Source organism: Parambassis ranga, chromosome 9, assembly GCF_900634625.1.
Source record: "Parambassis ranga chromosome 9, fParRan2.1, whole genome shotgun sequence".
In the NCBI taxonomy this organism is placed as follows: Eukaryota; Metazoa; Chordata; class Actinopteri; family Ambassidae; genus Parambassis; species Parambassis ranga.
In genome coordinates this window covers 18,896,728-18,915,735 of record NC_041030.1, presented here as the reverse complement: position 1 = coordinate 18,915,735, position 19,008 = coordinate 18,896,728, and the positions used below count along the sequence as shown (strand labels likewise).

Sequence of the window (19,008 nt, the reverse complement as noted above, 5' to 3'; positions counted from 1 at the left end):
AGAAGAATGTTCACGTCAGTTTACAGGAGCACTGTGAGAATGAAGCACTCAACATCAATGAAATGACACAAAAACACTCAGAACAAAGAAACAGATCCAAAACTGGAATCATCCAAAGATCCAAGAACATCAGGATCAGAATGATGAACAGACTGAAATCCTCTCAGTCTTTGTTTCAGTAAATATGTTCTACTTTACAGTGTGGTCTGACTACAACAAGTAGAATCAGTGCACAACTGTGCAGCACCACACACTGCTGAACTACCTGCACACACTCAGCATGTTTGTCTAATAAATTATTTACAAGTCATCTCCTGCTAACCAGGCTAATGAGCAAATGAAGTGATTATTTTAACCAAAAGTTGAACACAGTTTTTAGGTCTGATGATGACCTGAGGATAAACCTTAACTTTATCATCATGTATCTGAACATCTCAGAGAAACCTCAGACTGACACACTTTGATATCAGTGGTTGTTGAACCAGCAGACTCTCCAATGTTAAAATATGGGAGGAGTTTCTCAGTGAAAGTGTCTCTGTGAGTGCAGATGTGAGTCATGTCTTCAGAGTTGTAGAAGGACACCTCCCCCTTGTCATAGTCCAGCTGGACTCTGATCCTCTGGAGACTCTTCTGAACTGTGACAGTCTCACCCACAACATCAATGTATTCTGCATCATCATACCCTAAACACCAGATTCCATATTTTGGTAAAGCAAACGCTGCATTCTTGTCAGCTGACTCTTTAGCTAAACCCACATTCCAGTCAGGATGATCTCCCACCTCCACCTCCCAGCTGTGTTTCCCTGAGCTGAAGCCCTCAGAGCCTAAAACAATAGGATATTCAGTGTGTCTCTCTGGATTATCAGGAAGTTTCTGCTCTGTGTCTCCACGTCTCACACTGGTCAGATCATCAGACAGATAGAGCCACCTGTTAGCAGTGTTTGGGTCCAGAATGACAGGACTGAAGTGGACCTTGTCCTTCATCTTCTCCCAGACTCTGAAGGACAGGTTGCCCAGGTGTTTGGCCACATCTATCAGTGCTCCTGAGACCAGCTGTGGATCTGACAGTGAGCTCTGGGCTCTGGCTCTGCTCTGAGTGTCTTTATAACTGCTGAGGAATGACACCTGCTGTTTCTGCAGCTCTTCTTCAACAGCAGAGATGCCGTCTGACAGAGAGGACATCTGCTGCTGAATCCTCTTCATCTCTCTGCTCAGAGTCTTCCCCTTCTGCTCCTCTTCCTCCCTCAGAGCTGCCAGTCTGGACTCCTCTTCCTCTTTCAGGAACTGGTGGAGCTTGTTGAACTCTGCTCTGATCTGCGTCTCTGTGGACAACAGCTGCTTCTTGACGTGTTGAGACATTTCATTGTATGTGTCCTCCACTTGTTTGTATTTGTCCCTCTTGTCCTGCAGAGACTTTAAGTCAGATCTCAGCTGCTCCTTCAGGTCTCTGACTGCTTGTTCTACAGGAACCACTTTGTGAGTCTGGTGCAGAGAAAACTCACAGACGGTACACACAGCTCTCTGCTCGTCCTCACAGAACAGTTTAGGTTCTTCTTGGTGTTTATCACAGACCATCATTAACACCTCCTTTTTCTTCTCTGATGATTCAGATTTCTGTCTCCCAGCAAAGGAGTCAGCCAGTTCCTTCAGTCCAAAGTTCAGTGGTGGATTTTCCTTTGATGATTTTCTTTTACAGATGGGACAGTTTTTGTTTTTAGTTTGTTCCCAGAATTTCTGCAGGCAGCTTGAACAGAAGTTGTGGCTGCAGCTCAGACTCACAGGATCTTTGAAAGTCTCTGAGCACACATGGCAGCTCAGGTAGTTTTCAAAAAGTCTCTCAGCCATTTGTTAGTAAAGTAACAAACTCACCAGTGTTACCGTGTCTTTAATTTTGTCAGTAGAATCTTCCGCACATATATTTTCAGCAGAGATTTTACACCCTTTAGTGGCGTCTTGCTCTATGCAGCAGTGTGAATTTTACTTTCACTTTGTCTGGTTCTGGTACGTGCAGCTGGTCACCAGCAGATGGCGACAAACACACACCAACCTCGTGTTTCCAGTCAGACTGTAATATCCTGCAAACCAAAAGCCAAAAACCATGTTCATGTATTGGTCACATAGAAATCCAGACTCTGGGCCTCTCACACCGGATGGGTTAATACTTTAGTGCCTCTCAGGGGGGCGCTGTTCTGTGTGGTGCTGGGGTGTGATGAAAAAGAAACTATATGGTTTGAATTTCATTTGGATATCTGTTTATTGTTATTCTATGAATCATTTCAAATGAAGGAGCCTTGCTACAGTCAAACAGTTTAATGTTTTCATACCAATGTGCAGATTAACAACAGATTCACATCACTGTCTGTACAGGCTGCACCGTCTCCCTCTGTGTTGACACTTATCCATCCCTGTATCAGTCACCTGGTCGGCTTTACATCACCGTCTGACTAAAATGAGCAGCTTTGATTTGTAAAAGGCTGAAACACTTTAAATCGTCATCTTGTTTTTTTAACTGTTAAGAAGAGGATCATCTCAAAAGAGAAAACATGGACCAAATACACCTGGTGTGTGTGATTACCAAAATAAAACAGGAAGTACAAGAAGGAACAAAGAAACAAAGAAAGAAGACTCTGAATGATTTGTTTGTAAAGACTGATGATGAGGAGCTCAGAGTGTAAAAAGTGAATTTATCATTGTAGTGACTATTTGTCCAAAAGTATTTGAAACTTTAACTAAACAAAAACGATCAACTTAATCAAACATCAAACAGTCACTTCTGTGCACCGTGGGTATTTGGTTTACGCAGGTAGGAAAAACTCAATGTCCATTCTTAAAATCATTTTGATGGCAGGTTTATTTTGTCCATGTTCAGGCAGACAACCAGACAAACTTTTTTCCCTGCTGTCTCTCCTGTGCTGGTAAAAAACCATTTGCCCACCCAAGTGCATGCTGGTCTACCTGTGTCTAGTGCCTACCTAAATAACCTTGGTGCCCCCTAGTGACGCTAAATAACAATAATAATTAAACAAAGTAAACTAATCAATAACAAATTTACAATAAATAAACATGTTAATTAATACCCAAAACTAACCCAAAAATAAAGAAATTATTCAAATAAACAAATTGGCAAAAATAGCTCCTACAATCATCACATATCTGAACATCTCAGAGAAACCTCAGACTGACACACTTTGATATCAGTGGTTGTTGAACCAGCAAAGTCTCCAACACTAAAATATGGGAGGAGTTTCTCAGTGAAAGTGTCTCTGTGAGTGCAGATGTGAGTCATGTCTTCAGAGTAGAAGGACACCTCCCCCCTGTCATAGTCCAGCTGGACTCTGATCCTCTGGAGACTCTTCTGAACTGTGACAGTCTTACCATCAACATCAGTGTATTCTCCATCAATATACAATAAACACCAGATTCCATATTTTGCAGAAGCAAGACACTCCCCCCTACTGTAAACTGACTCTTTAGCTAAACCCACAGCCCAGACTGGATGATCTCCCACCTCCACCTCCCAGCTGTGTTTCCCTGAGCTGAAGCCCTCAGAGCCTAAAACATTAGCATATTCAGTGTTTCTCTCTGGATTATCAGGAAGTTTCTGCCATGTGTCTTCACGTCTCACACTGGTCAGATCGTCAGACAGATAGAGCCATCCGTTAGCAGTGTTTGGGTCCAGAATGACAGGACTGAAGTGGACCTTGTCCTTCATCTTCTCCCAGACTCTGAAGGACAGGTTGCCCAGGTGTTTGGCCACATCTATCAGTGCTCCTGAGACCAGCTGTGGATCTGACAGTGAGCTCTGGGCTCTGGCTCTGCTCTGAGTGTCTTTATAACTGCTGAGGAATGACACCTGCTGTTTCTGCAGCTCTTCTTCAACAGCAGAGATGCCGTCTGACAGAGAGGACATCTGCTGCTGAATCCTCTTCATCTCTCTGCTCAGAGTCTTCCTCTTCTGCTCCTCTTCCTCCCTCAGAGCTGCCAGTCTGGACTCCTCTTCCTCTTTCAGGAACTGGTGGAGCTTGTTGAACTCTGCTCTGATCTGCGTCTCTGTGGACAACAGCTGCTTCTTGACGTGTTGAGACATTTCATTGTATGTGTCCTCCACTTGTTTGTATTTGTCCCTCTTGTCCTGCAGAGACTTTAAGTCAGATCTCAGCTGCTCCTTCAGGTCTCTGACTGCTTGTTCTACAGGAACCACTTTGTGAGTCTGGTGCAGAGAAAACTCACAGACAGGACACACAGCTCTCTGCTCGTCCTCACAGAACCAGTAAGGCACTGCTTGATGAGTTCTACATACCACGTCGTCCGTCTTCTTCCTCACTTCTGGCTTCACTTTCTTCCTTCTTTTCTTCTCCGTCTGACCTGAACTTCTTCTCTTCCTCTGAGCAAAGGAGTCAGACAGCTCTTTCAGAGAAAGGTTAATAGATGGATCTTCCTTTGATGCTCTTTTTTTACAGATGGGACAGATTTCGTTTTTAGTTTGTTCCCAGAATTTCTGCAGGCAGTTTAAACAGAAGTTGTGGCTGCAGCTCAGAGTCACAGGATCCCTAAAAGTCTCCGAACACACATGGCAGCTCAGGAAACTTATAATCAACCTCTCTGCCATTTCTGCTGCTTTCCAGATGTATTAGAATACAGCTTCAGATCCTTCTTCACGGTTTCACTGTTTCAGTTCTGATCAGTTCAAACCTTCTGGTTTTGTTTCCTCATGTGATGGGTGGAGCTCATTTGCATGAAACTGCCATTGGATGAAGTCCATAGTAGTTGTTGCATTTCTGTGTGAGCTGAATGTGAAAAAAGGAGACAAGTTCACAGTCTCTGAACACTCTCTAGAACTGTTTGTAATGTGGCTGCATTGTTGTTGAGAATAAGACAGTCTTGTCTCTGTAGGAGCAAATTTTAGGTCACTACCTTCTGTTTTACTGATACACAGCGCTATAGGGAGTAGTGAAGGGATTGTTTCCCTAAATTTGGTTAGAGTATAATTAGATAGAAATCTGCTGTAGTAGTGCTTTTTTGCATGTAAAATCAGAAAGGGTACATTCAAATGTTATTAAGGAGTGGTCACATAGGAGAGGGTTCTGAGGGAAAACTAGCAGGTGCTCCATTTCTAGGCCATAGGTGAGAATAAGATGAAGGGTGTGATTACTACTTAAGTTTAAGTTTAAGTCTAAAAGTGAGTTAAAGGCTGTCTTAAGACTGTCAGAGTCAACGTCTATGTCAAAGGTCGATGTCGCCACAAATCAATTAACAGAACTGGCTCCAATCACCAGGGTCTGCTTTTCAGTGGGTGTGCGTCGCTGAGTGGGGAAACATGGTTTGATACATGAAGTGAAAGGGGCCTGCCTTTGCTTATGGCTATGCTACTGTCAACTTTTAACAGAGCAGAGCTGAAAATCAACAGCCAAACAATTACAGTTTAAGAATAAATATTGCATTTTAGGTCAGAACATAAAACTAAACAATTTCTCCACAGAAGAATGGCTCAGCACAGGAGAGCCACCTCCTCAGGACAAGACTCGGCTGTTCACCTCCACCCCAAAGAGACAGGACACTCCTTTAATAATAATAATAATAATTGAAACCGTTACTAGGGAGGAGTTGGGATCGAACCACCAACCTTCCGGTTACGGGACAACCCTGCTATACCATTGAGCCCAGTGTGAAATTTACTTTCACTTTGTTTTTCCTCAGTCACGTGATGTTACCAGCAGGAAATGTTGTCATGTTATTTGTGACCACTAGGTGATGCTAAGAGATGCTATCAAACATGTATTTTGCTGTATCTTACACAAAGACACAAAATAAAAAACATAAAAATGAGTTCTTCTGTTCTTCTCTCTCTCTTTTATTCATTTATCCAAAGTTTCAAAAATCTTCTGAAGTAATAAACATTAAGCTCTTGAGCTGTTGTTGGAAGCCTTTGTGTGAAGATAGATCACTGATCAGTTCAAACCTGGTTTTGTTTCCTCATGTGATGGATGGAGCTCAGAAGTTAGCATCATTGCAGAACATACACAGAAGCTGCAGGTTTTGTTCAGCTAAAAATAAATCTTCACCAATGAACACCACTTTAATAAGTGATTAAGAAGCTAATCTTATAGGAACTACACCATGGTCATGTGACTTTAGTGTCACCACCACCAAGTTCAAGTTCGACCCCCTTAATGATGTAAATGACCCCGACATCATCTGTATCAACTGTGGTTGTACTGAATAATACACAAATGTCTCATGACCTTGTGTTATAATCACAGACCTGATTTCACACATTAAACACCACAGACATTAGGTAAAGGAAGCCAAGTGTTTATTGTTATTCTATGAATCATTTCAAATGAAGGAGCCTTGCTACAGTCAAACAGTTTAATGTTTTCATACCAATGTGCAGATTAACAACAGATTCACACTGTCTGTACAGGCTGCACCGCCTCCCTCTGTGTTGACACTTATCCATCCCTGTATCAGTCACCTGGTCGGCTTTACATCACCGTCTGACTGAAATGAGCAGCTTTGATTTGTAAAAGGCTGAAACACTTTAAATCCTCATCTTCTCTTTGTTAACTGTTAAGAAGAGGATCAACTCAAAACAGAACACATGGACTAAACACACCTGGTGTGGGTGATGAGACACAGATTACCAAAATAACACAGGAAGTACAAGAAGGAACAAAGAAACAAAGAAAGAAGACTCAGAATGAAGATTTGTTTGTAAAGACTGATGATGAGGAGCTCAGAGTGTAAAAAAGTGAATTTATCATCACATCTCTGAACATCTCAGAGAAATCTCAGACTGACACACTTTGATATCAGTAGTTGTTGAACCAGCAGACGGTCCAATGTTAAAATATGGGAGGAGTTTCTTAGTGAAAGTGTCTCTGTGAGTGTAGATGTGAGTCATGTCTTCAGAGTTGTAGAAGGACACCTCCCCCCTGTCATAGTCCAGCTGGACTCTGATCCTCTGGAGACTCTTCTGCACTGTTAGATTCTTACCATCACCATTAGTGTATTTTCCATCTCTGTGCCATAAACACCAGATTCCATACTTTGGTGAGGAAAACTTTGCGTCCTTGTCAACTGACTCTTTAGCTAAACCCACAATCCAGTCAGGATGATCTCCCACCTCCACCACCCAGCTGTGTTTCCCTGAGCTGAAGCCCTCAGAGCCTAAAACATTAGCATATTCACTGTATCTCTCTGGATTATCAGGAAGTTTCTGCCATGTGTCTCCACGTCTCACACTGGTCAGATCGTCAGACAGATAGAGCCATCGGTTAGCAGTGTTTGGGTCCAGAATGACAGGACTGAAGTGGACCTTGTCCTTCATCTTCTCCCAGACTCTGAAGGACAGGTTGCCCAGGTGTTTGGCCACATCTATCAGTGCTCCTGAGACCAGCTGTGGATCTGACAGTGAGCTCTGGGCTCTGGCTCTGCTCTGAGTGTCTTTATAACTGCTGAGGAATGACACCTGCTGTTTCTGCAGCTCTTCTTCAACAGCAGAGATGCTGTCTGACAGAGAGGACATCTGCTGCTGAATCCTCTTCATCTCTCTGCTCATAGTCTTCCTCTTCTGCTCCTCTTCCTCCCTCAGAGCTGCCAGTCTGGACTCCTCTTCCTCTTTCAGGAACTGGTGGAGCTTGTTGAACTCTGCTCTGATCTGCGTCTCTGTGGACAACAGCTGCTTCTTGACGTGTTGAGACATTTCATTGTATGTGTCCTCCACTTGTTTGTATTTGTCCCTCTTGTCCTGCAGAGACTTTAAGTCAGATCTCAGCTGCTCCTTCAGGTCTCTGACTGCTTGTTCTACAGGAACCACTTTGTGAGTCTGGTGCCGAGAAAACTCACAGACAGGACACACAGCTCTCTGCTCGTCCTCACAGAACAGTTTAGGTTCTTCTTGGTGTTTATCACAGACCATCATTAACACCTCCTTTTTCTTCTCTGATGATTCAGATTTCTGTCTCCCAGCAAAGGAGTCAGCCAGTTCCTTCAGTCCAAAGTTCACTATTGGTTCTTCCTTTGATGATTTCCTTTTACAGATGGGACAGTTTTTGTTTTTAGTTTGTTCCCAGAATTTCTGCAGGCAGCTTGAACAGAAGTTGTGGCTGCAGCTCAGACTCACAGGATCTTTGAAAGTCTCTGAGCACACATGGCAGCTCAGGTAGTTTTCAAAAAGTCTCTCAGCCATTTGTTAGTAAAGTAACAAACTCACCAGTGTTACCGTGTCTTTAATTTTGTCAGTAGAATCTTCTTTCACTTTGTCTGGTTCTGGTACGTGCAGCTGGTCACCAGCAGATGGCGACAAACACACACCAACCTCGTGTTTCCAGTCAGACTGTAATATCCTGCAAACCAAAAGCCAAAAACCATGTTCATGTGTTTGTCACATAAAAATCCAGACTCTGGGCCTCTCACACCGGATGGGTTAATACTTTAGTGCCTCTCAGGGGGGCGCTGTTCTGTGTGGTGCTGGGGTGTGATGAAAAAGAAACTATATGGTTTGAATTTCATTTGGATATCTGTTTATTGTTATTCTATGAATCATTTCAAATGAAGGAGCCTTGCTACAGTCAAACAGTTTAATGTTTTCATACCAATGTGCAGATTAACAACAGATTCACACTGTCTGTACAGGCTGCACCGTCTCCCTCTGTGTTGACACTTATCCATCCCTGTATCAGTCACCTGGTCGGCTTTACATCACCGTCTGACTGAAATGAGTAGCTTTGATTTGTAAAAGGCTGAAACACTTTAAATCGTCATCTTGTTTTTTTAACTGTTAAGAAGAGGATCATCTCAAAAGAGAAAACATGGACCAAATACACCTGGTGTGTGTGATTACCAAAATAAAACAGGAAGTACAAGAAGGAACAAAGAAACAAAGAAAGAAGACTCTGAATGATTTGTTTGTAAAGACTGATGATGAGGAGCTCAGAGTGTGAAAAGTGAATTTATCATTGTAGTGACTATTTGTCCAAAAGTATTTGAAACTTTAACTAAACAAAACGATCAACTTAATCAAACATCAAACAGTCACTTCTGTGCACCGTGGGTATTTGGTTTACGCAGGTAGGAAAAACTCAATGTCCATTCTTAAAATCATTTTGATGGCAGGTTTATTTTGTCCATGTTCAGGCAGACAACCAGACAAACTTTTTTCCCTGCTGTCTCTCCTGTGCTGGTAAAAAACCATTTGCCCACCCAGGTGCATGCTGGTCTACCTGTGTCTAGTGCCTACCTAAATAACCTTGGTGCCCCCTAGTGACGCTAAATAACAATAATAATTAAACAAAGTAAACTAATCAATAACAAATTTACAATAAATAAACATGTTAATTAATACCCAAAACTAACCCAAAAAATAACCAAATTCAAATAAGCAAATTGGCAAAAATAGCTCCTACAATCATCACTTATCTGAAAATCTCAGAGAAACCTCAGACTGACACACTTTGATATCAGTGGTTGTTGAACCAGCAAAGTCTCCAACACTAAAATATGGGAGGAGTTTCTCAGTGAAAGTGTCTCTGTGAGTGCAGATGTGAGTCATGTCTTCAGAGTAGAAGGACACCTCCCCCCTGTCATAGTCCAGCTGGACTCTGATCCTCTGGAGACTCTTCTGAACTGTGACAGTCTTACCATCAACATCAGTGTATTCTCCATCAATATACAATAAACACCAGATTCCATATTTTGCAGAAGCAAGACACTCCCCCCTACTGTAAACTGACTCTTTAGCTAAACCCACAGCCCAGACTGGATGATCTCCCACCTCCACCTCCCAGCTGTGTTTCCCTGAGCTGAAGCCCTCAGAGCCTAAAACATTAGCATATTCAGTGTTTCTCTCTGGATTATCAGGAAGTTTCTGCCATGTGTCTTCACGTCTCACACTGGTCAGATCATCAGACAGATAGAGTCTTCTGTGTGCAGTGTTTGGGTCCAGAATGACAGGACTGAAGTGGACCTTGTCCTTCATCTTCTCCCAGACTCTGAAGGACAGGTTGCCCAGGTGTTTGGCCACATCTATCAGTGCTCCTGAGACCAGCTGTGGATCTGACAGTGAGCTCTGGGCTCTGGCTCTGCTCTGAGTGTCTTTATAACTGCTGAGGAATGACACCTGCTGTTTGTGCAGCTCTTCTTCAACAGCAGAGATGCTGTCTGACAGAGAGGACATCTGCTGCTGGATCCTCTTCATCTCTCTGCTCAGAGTCTTCGTCTTCTGCTCCTCTTCCTCCCTCAGAGCTGCCAGTCTGGACTCCTCTTCCTCTTTCAGGAACTGGTGGAGCTTGTTGAACTCTGCTCTGATCTGCGTCTCTGTGGACAACAGCTGCTTCTTGACGTGTTGAGACATTTTATTGTATGTGTCCTCCACTTGTTTGTATTTGTCCCTCTTGTCCTGCAGAGACTTTAAGTCAGATCTCAGCTGCTCCTTCAGGTCTCTGACTGCTTGTTCTACAGGAACCACTTTGTGAGTCTGGTGCCGAGAAAACTCACAGACAGGACACACAGCTCTCTGCTCGTCCTCACAGAACAGTTTAGGTTCTTCTTGGTGTTTATGACAGACCACCATTAACACCTCCTTTTTCACCTCTGATGATTCAGGTTTCTGTCTCCCAGTGAATGAGTCAGCCAGTTCCTTCAGTCCAAAATTAACATGTATAAAATCCTTTGATGATCTTCTTTTACAGATGGGACAGTTTTTGTTTTTAGTTTGTTTCCAGAATTTCTGCAGGCAGCTTGAACAGAAGTTGTGGCTGCAGCTCAGACTCACAGGATCTTTGAAAGTCTCTGAGCAAACATGGCAGCTCAGGTAGTTTTCAAGAAGTTTCTCAGCCATTTGTTAGTTAAATAACAAACTCACCAGTGTTACCGCCTCTTTAATTTTGTCAGTAGAATCTTCCGCACATATATTTTCAGCAGAGATCTCACACCCTTTAATGGCGTCTTGCTCTATGCAGCAGTGTGAATTTTACTTTCACTTTGTTTTTCCTCAGTCACGTGATGTTACCAGCAGGAAATGTTGTCATGTTATTTGGGACCACTAGGTGATGCTATCAAGATGCTGTCAAACTTGTATTTTGCTGTATCTTACACAGGCAGAAAATAAAAAACATAAATAAACATAAAAATGAGTATTTAGACATGAATCTGTTCTTCTCTCTCTCTTTTATTCATTCATTCAAAGTTTCAAAAATCTTCTGAAGTAATAAACATTAAGCTCTTGAGCTGTTGTTGGAAGCCTTTGTGTGAAGATAGATCACTGATCAGTTCAAACCTGGTTTTGTTTCCTCATGTGATGGATGGAGCTCAGAAGTTAGCATCATTGCAGAACATACACAGAAGCTGCAGGTTTTGTTCAGCTAAAAATAAATCTTCACCAATGAACACCACTTTAATAAGTGATTAAGAAGCTAATCTTATAGGAACTACACCATGGTCATGTGACTTTAGTGTCACCACCACCAAGTTCAAGTTCGACCTCCTTAATGATGTAAATGACCCCGACATCATCTGTATCAACTGTGGTTGTACTGAATAATACACAAATGTCTCATGACTTTGTGTTAATCACAGACCTGATTTCACACATTAAACACCACAGATATTAGGTAAAGGAAGCCAACGTGCTAAAATGCTAACAGAGTTCTGACTTTTAGCTCATTCCTGCTTCTCTCTTTGAGTTTATCTTGTACTCTAATGCACACTTTGGTGTGAAGCTAACCATCCATTTATTTTCTGAAGGACAATGAGTGATGTTACGTTTACACCCTGAGGGAGGATGGTGTGTTTGGAGCTCACTGGCAGGTGGAGGGACATAGCCCAGACAGCAAAATTGGTGTGGCCCCAATCTGGCTCACTTCAGCAGTTTTACCTGGCCCACAAATGGCGTGTAATGACAACACTCGAGTGATCTACATCCACTAGAATAAAAAAAACGAACCAAACATGTCATATGGACCACTTTTGGGCCACACACAGAACACAGTGTAAAGGAAAACACAGCTTAGCCAAAAGAGAGACCTGAAGTTAGTGTGTGTAAGAGAAGAGGATGCTGAGGATAGATTTATGTGGAAACAGATGATTCACTGTGGCAACCCCTGATGGGAACAGCTGAAAGTAGAAGAAGAGGATTGCATAAATAAGATCCTGCACTTTGTCTGGTTCTGGTACGTGCAGCTGGCCACCAGCAGATGGCGACATACACACACCAACCTCGTGTTTCCAGTCAGACTGTAATATCCTGCAAACCAAAATCCAAAAACCAACATGTTCATGTATTGGTCACATAGAAATCCAGACTCTGGGCCTCTCACACCTGACGGGTTAATACTTTGGTGCCTCTCAGGGGGGCGCTGTTCTGTGTGGTGCTGGTATATGATGAAAAAGAAACTACATGGTTTGAATTTCATTTGGATATCTGTTTATTGTTTTTCTGTGAATCATTTCAAATGAAGGAGCCTTGCTACAGTCAAACAGTTTAATGTTTTCATACCAATGTGCAGATTAACAACAGATTCACACACTGTCTGTACAGGCTGCACCGCCGCCCTCTGTGTTGACACTTATCCATCCCTGTATCAGTCACCTGGTCGGCTTTACATCACCGTCTGACTAATATGAGCAGCTTTGATTTGTAAAAGGCTGAATCACTTTAAATCCTCATCTTCTCTTTGTTAACTGTTAAGAAGAGGATCATCTCAAAACAGAACACATGGACTAAATAAATACACCTGGTGTGGGTGATGAGACACAGATTACCAAAATAACACAGGAAGCACAAGAAGGAACAAAGAAACAAAGAAAGAAGATTCAGAATGAAGATTTGTTTGTAAAGACTGATGATGAGGAGCTCAGAGGGTAAAAAGGTGAATTTATCATCACATCTCTGAACATCTCAGAGAAACCTCAGACTGACACACTTTGATATCAGTGGTTGTTGAACCAGCAGACGGTCCAATGTTAAAAAATGGGAGGAGTTTCTTAGTGAAAGTGTCTCTGTGAGTGCAGATGTGAGTCATGTCTTTAGAGTTGTAGAAGGACACCTCCCCCCTGTCATAGTCCAGCTGGACTCTGATCCTCTGGAGACTCTTCTGAACTGTGAAAGTCTTATCATCACCATTAGTGTATTTTCCATCTCTGTGCCATAAACACCAGATTCCATATTTTGGTGAAACAAACTTTGCGTACTTGTCAGCTGACTCTTTAGCTAAACCCACAATCCAGTCAGGATGATCTCCCACCTCCACCTCCCAGCTGTGTTTCCCTGAGCTGAAGCCCTCAGAGCCTAAAACATTAGCATATTCAGTGTGTCTCTCTGGATTATCAAGAAGTTTCTGCCATGTGTCTTCACGTCTCACACTGGTCAGATCATCAGACAGATAGAGCCATCGGTTAGCAGTGTTTGGGTCCAGAATGACAGGACTGAAGTGGACCTTGTCCTTCATCTTCTCCCAGACTCTGAAGGACAGGTTGCCCAGGTGTTTGGCCACATCTATCAGTGCTCCTGAGACCAGCTGTGGATCTGACAGTGAGCTCTGGGCTCTGGCTCTGCTCTGAGTGTCTTTATAACTGCTGAGGAATGACACCTGCTGTTTCTGCAGCTCTTCTTCAACAGCAGAGATGCTGTCTGACAGAGAGGACATCTGCTGCTGAATCCTCTTCATCTCTCTGCTCATAGTCTTCATCTTCTGCTCCTCTTCCTCCCTCAGAGCTGCCAGTCTGGACTCCTCTTCCTCTTTCAGGAACTGGTGGAGCTTGTTGAACTCTGCTCTGATCTGCGTCTCTGTGGACAACAGCTGCTTCTTGACGTGTTGAGACATTTCATTGTATGTGTCCTCCACTTGTTTGTATTTGTCCCTCTTGTCCTGCAGAGACTTTAAGTCAGATCTCAGCTGCTCCTTCAGGTCTCTGACTGCTTGTTCTACAGGAACCACTTTGTGAGTCTGGTGCAGAGAAAACTCACAGACAGGACACACAGCTCTCTGCTCGTCCTCACAGAACCAGTAAGGTACTGCTTGATGAGTTCTACATACCACGTCTTCCGTCTTCTTCCTCACTTCTGGCTTCACTTTCTTCCTTCTTTTCTTCTCCGTCTGACCTGAACTTCTTCTCTTCCTCTGAGCAAAGGAGTCAGACAGCTCTTTCAGAGAAAGGTTAATAGATGGATCTTCCTTTGATGCTCTTTTTTTACAGATGGGACAGATTTCGTTTTTAGTTTGTTCCCAGAATTTCTGCAGGCAGTTTAAACAGAAGTTGTGGCTGCAGCTCAGAGTCACAGGATCCCTAAAAGTCTCCGAACACACATGGCAGCTCAGGAAACTTATAATCAACCTCTCTGCCATTTCTGCTGCTTTCCAGATGTATTAGAATACAGCTTCAGATCCTTCTTCACGGTTTCACTGTTTCAGTTCTGATCAGTTCAAACCTTCTGGTTTTGTTTCCTCATGTGATGGGTGGAGCTCATTTGCATGAAACTGCCATTGGATGAAGTCCATAGTAGTTGTTGCATTTCTGTGTGAGCTGAATGTGAAAAAAGGAGACAAGTTCACAGTCTCTGAACACTCTCTAGAACTGTTTGTAATGTGGCTGCATTGTTGTTGAGAATAAGACAGTCTTGTCTCTGTAGGAGCAAATTTTAGGTCACTACCTTCTGTTTTACTGATACACAGCGCTATAGGGAGTAGTGAAGGGATTGTTTCCCTAAATTTGGTTAGAGTATAATTAGATAGAAATCTGCTGTAGTAGTGCTTTTTTGCATGTAAAATCAGAAAGGGTACATTCAAATGTTATTAAGGAGTGGTCACATAGGAGAGGGTTCTGAGGGAAAACTAGCAAGTGCTCCATTTCTAGGCCATAGGTGAGAATAAGATGAAGGGTGTGATTACAACTTAAGTTTAAGTTTAAGTCTAAAAGTGAGTTAAAGGCTGTCTTAAGACTGTCAGAGTCAACGTCCATGTCAAAGGTCGATGTCGCCACAAATCAATTAACAGAACTGGCTCCAATCACCAGGGTCTGCTTTTCAGTGGGTGTGCGTCGCTGAGTGGGGAAACATGGTTTGATACATAAAGTGAAAGGGGCCTGCCTTTGCTTATGGCTATGCTACTGTCAACTTTTAACAGAGCAGAGCTGAAAATCAACAGTCAAAAAAATTACAGTTTAAGAATAAATATTACATTTTAGGTCAGAACATAAAACTAAACAATTACTCCACAGAAGAATGGCTCAGCACAGGAGAGCCACCTCCTCAGGACAAGACTCAGCTGTTCACCTCCACCCCAAAGAGACAGGACACTCCTTTGAGGACAACAATGTCCACATCCTAGACAGAGAGGAAAGGTGGTTTAAAAGAGGAGTCAAGGAAGCCATCTATGTTAAGCTGGAAGAACCTTTGCTTAACAGAGGTGGTGGCCTCAGACATCATCTTTCTACCACAAACAATGCAGTGATTCCATCCATTCCCAGGAAGTTTGCACATACTCACAGTCCAGCTCCGGCAGTTTCGTTAGCCAGTCGTTAGGCACACCTGGCCCAGTCAGCCAGATCATCACAGGTATCTATGGAAACATTTAGTGCTATTGTTTTTAAGTTTTACCCAGACCCACCCAACTGAGGTCTGCAACCACATATAAACCATGTTTCCCCACCAAACAGTTAGAACTGATGAAGCTGCTTGGATGAGCAGCGAAACTTCTTCAAGAAAACTCTACAAGTCCAGACGCCTTGCTTCAATCTTCTCTACATATGATGACCTGGACTGAGAATCTTCATCAACATGTTAACTGTGTCACGTCCTCAATGAGCAGTGCTGTGACATGAGAGTTTCCTTGGTAGCACCAATTGTTGGACTGTCAGTGGAGTCCAAGGTCTAATGCAAAGTGAGACCTATTATCAAACATAAGACTCAGAATCAGCTCATATTTGAAATAAGGTTGTTCCTGGAAAATATGTACAGTTTCATATTCACCAGTTTTCCCATCATCTTTCTGATAGTTTCTCCATCTCAATGATTATATGAGCACATTTGTGAGTCGAACAATAAAACTGACTGTGTGACTGAAGGTCAGTGATTTCAAAGGTTTCAGATCTGTTCAGTCCAACAATAATAAAAGCTGATAGCAGGATGTTTTCACCATAATTAACCAATGAAAAAAATGGAAGAATCTGAAAGCAAACTCTGAACATTGCTGAAGACGGCTGCCACAGATTGTAGAAGTAAACCGAGGATTATTGACTTTGGTGAGTCTTTTACTAAAGAACGATTTAAAAACAAATATGGCAGAAAAAGACACACTTCTTGAAAGTTTTCTGAGCTGCCATGTTTGTTCAGAGACTTCCAAAGATCCTGTGAGTCTGAGCTACAGCCACAGCTTCTGTTCAAGCTGCCTGCAGAAATTCTGGGAAGAAACTGAAAACAAAAACTGTCCCATCTGTAAAAGAAGATCATCAAAGGAAGATATTGGGTTAAACTTTGCACTGAACGAACTGGCTGAATCGTTTTCTGGTAAGAATAAATCTGAATTATCTGAGGAAGTAAAAAAAGCAAAGGAGGGGGTGGTCTGTGATAAACACCAAGAAGAGCCTAGACTGTTCTGTGAGGACGAGCAGAGAGCTGTGTGTACCGTCTGTGAGTTTTCTCTGCACCAGGCTCACAAAGTGGTTCCTGTAGAACAAGCAGTCAGAGACCTGAAGGAGCAGCTGAGATCTGACTTAAAGTCTCTGCAGGACAAGAGGGACAAATACAAACAAGTGGAGGACACATACAATGAAATGTCTCAACACGTCAAGAAGCAGCTGTTGTCCACAGAGACGCAGATCAGAGCAGAGTTCAACAAGCTCCACCAGTTCCTGAAAGAGGAAGAGGAGTCCAGACTGGCAGCTCTGAGGGAGGAAGAGGAGCAGAAGATGAAGACTCTGAGCAGAGAGATGAAGAGGATTCAGCAGCAGATGTCCTCTCTGTCAGACAGCATCTCTGCTGTTGAAGAAGAGCTGCAGAAACAGCAGGTGTCATTCCTCAGCAGTTATAAAGACACTCAGAGCAGAGCCAGAGCCCAGAGCTCACTGTCAGATCCACAGCTGGTCTCAGGAGCACTGATAGATGTGGCCAAACACCTGGGCAACCTGTCCTTCAGAGTCTGGGAGAAGATGAAGGACAAGGTCCACTTCAGTCCTGTCATTCTGGACCCAAACACTGCTAATCCAGAGAGAAACAATAAATATATTGATGTTTTAGGCTCTGAGGGCTTCAGCTCAGGGAAACACAGCTGGGAGGTGGAGGTGGGAGATCATCCTGACTGGAATGTGGGTTTAGCTAAAGAGTCAGTTGATAGAAAAGGTGAAAGATTTTTTTCACCAAAATATGGAATCTGGTGTTTGGTGCATCACAGTGGAAAATACACTGATGGTGCTGGTAAGACTGTCACAGTTCAGAAGAGTCTCCAGAGGATCAGAGTCCAGCTGGACTATGACAGGGGGGAGGTGTCCTTCTACAACTCTGAAGACATGACTCACATCTACACTCACAGAGACACTTTCACTGAGCAACTCCTCCCATTTTTCAGTGTAGGGAAAACCACTGATATCAAAGTGTGTCCGTCTGAGGTTTCTCTGAAATACTCAGAGATGTGGGATAATTCTCATAATTCTTACACTTTAAATCTTTCCAAAAGGATATCAGGTTTATTTACTTGATGTTTTAATCTTTACAATCAAACCTCCATTGTTTTGTTGTATTTTGTATCATTTAGTTTTTAAGACTGTGATTCTTCTTTTGAGCATGTTTTAATTTGTTTTTGTTTTATTTTGTTGCTCAGCAGAATTGATTTGTTGTTCGTGGTCACTGAAACATTTGATCTAACTGTCAGGACTGTGTGAAATGGTTTCATGGACACTTGTTGTCATAATATGAACATCTATAAAAAGCTGTTTCCTCCTGGAAACACACTGATGAAGACTGAGCAGCCAAAAACACATGAAGAATAAAAAGGACGAGATGAGGAGTTTGTTCTGAGGAGTCACTGACACACTGCTCATCAGGGTGTCGTCTCTACATTACAAACAGCTCCAGAAATGGGTAAAATGTTAAACTTTTCCAACTCCCCTGGATGATTTGCTCAAAAAGACTATTAGCAGTTAGCAGTGAAGTCTTCTAGAGACTGCCTGAGGTCAGTGAGTTTGTAGCACAGAGCTGCACAGATGTCTGAAGTCTTCTTTCTCAGAATTCTTTTTTTCAACACAACAGCAGGACTGTGTGATGCTGACACAGAGCATGAAGGTTTGGATCTGGATCCTGTCCTCCACTCTGTGCAGTGTGCATTCAGTGTGTGTGGACGTTTGTTTCTTCCTGTGAACACCACAAGATGGAGACAGAGGTTTGTTCACAGTCTGATCATTCTGAACGCTCAGCATCACATCTCTGCTTTCTGACACCTTTATACATCACTGCTGGGTGCACAGGGTGATGAAGAGCAGCAAGTCTTCACAGTTTGTTCTTCTGTTTCTGCAGCCTGAACACCTGAACACACACTGTATGCAATGAGACAAATGACCAAAACAGAGACGTCTCACTGAGAGCTTCTAGAACATTTCCTGATCTGACAAGAGTCGAGTGTGTTTCACTGATGGGGAAAGCTGCTGGACAAAATGGGTCCAACCAGTACATATAATTAGCATCTACATGTTAAAGACCAGTGACTCATTTAAGGACAACAATGTGCAGATTGGGTGTCCACATTGACCACAAACTGGACTGGTCCACAAACGCAGAGGCAATATACAAGAAGGGACAGAGTCACCTGTATCTCTTAAGGAGACTCAGGTCCTTTAACGTCTGCCAGACCATGCTGCAGATGTTTTACCACTCGGTGGTCTCCAGGGTCATCTTTTACACTGTAGTGTTCTGGGGCAGCAGGATGAAGACGGCCGACACCAACAGACTCAACAAGCTCATTAGGAAGGCTGGCTCGGTACTGGGAGAGGAGCTGGAGTCTGTGGTGGAGGTGACGGAGA

The 19,008-nt window shown here is 42.9% G+C and overlaps 3 protein-coding genes across 3 annotated transcripts; all 3 read right to left on the bottom strand.

Annotated features, from left to right (window-relative positions):
* Window positions 1-417: 417 nt before the first annotated feature.
* Window positions 418-10,963, bottom strand: LOC114441201 (tripartite motif-containing protein 35-like). Its single transcript, XM_028414005.1, has 4 exons — window positions 10,900-10,963; window positions 6,956-8,250; window positions 4,301-4,384; window positions 418-1,845 (listed from the first exon to the last, which is right to left on the bottom strand). Exons 2-4 carry the CDS (start codon window positions 8,189-8,191, stop codon window positions 418-420), a joined length of 2,748 nt encoding a protein of 915 aa, XP_028269806.1. The 5' UTR covers window positions 8,192-8,250; window positions 10,900-10,963.
* Window positions 8,658-10,963, bottom strand: LOC114441271 (zinc-binding protein A33-like). The gene has a single exon (XM_028414089.1). It carries the CDS (start codon window positions 10,838-10,840, stop codon window positions 9,413-9,415), a length of 1,428 nt encoding a protein of 475 aa, XP_028269890.1. The 5' UTR covers window positions 10,841-10,963; the 3' UTR covers window positions 8,658-9,412.
* Window positions 10,964-12,747: 1,784 nt separating this feature from the next.
* Window positions 12,748-14,390, bottom strand: LOC114441795 (tripartite motif-containing protein 35-like). Its single transcript, XM_028414884.1, has one exon. It carries the CDS (start codon window positions 14,343-14,345, stop codon window positions 12,882-12,884), a length of 1,464 nt encoding a protein of 487 aa, XP_028270685.1. The 5' UTR covers window positions 14,346-14,390; the 3' UTR covers window positions 12,748-12,881.
* Window positions 14,391-19,008: the final 4,618 nt, after the last annotated feature.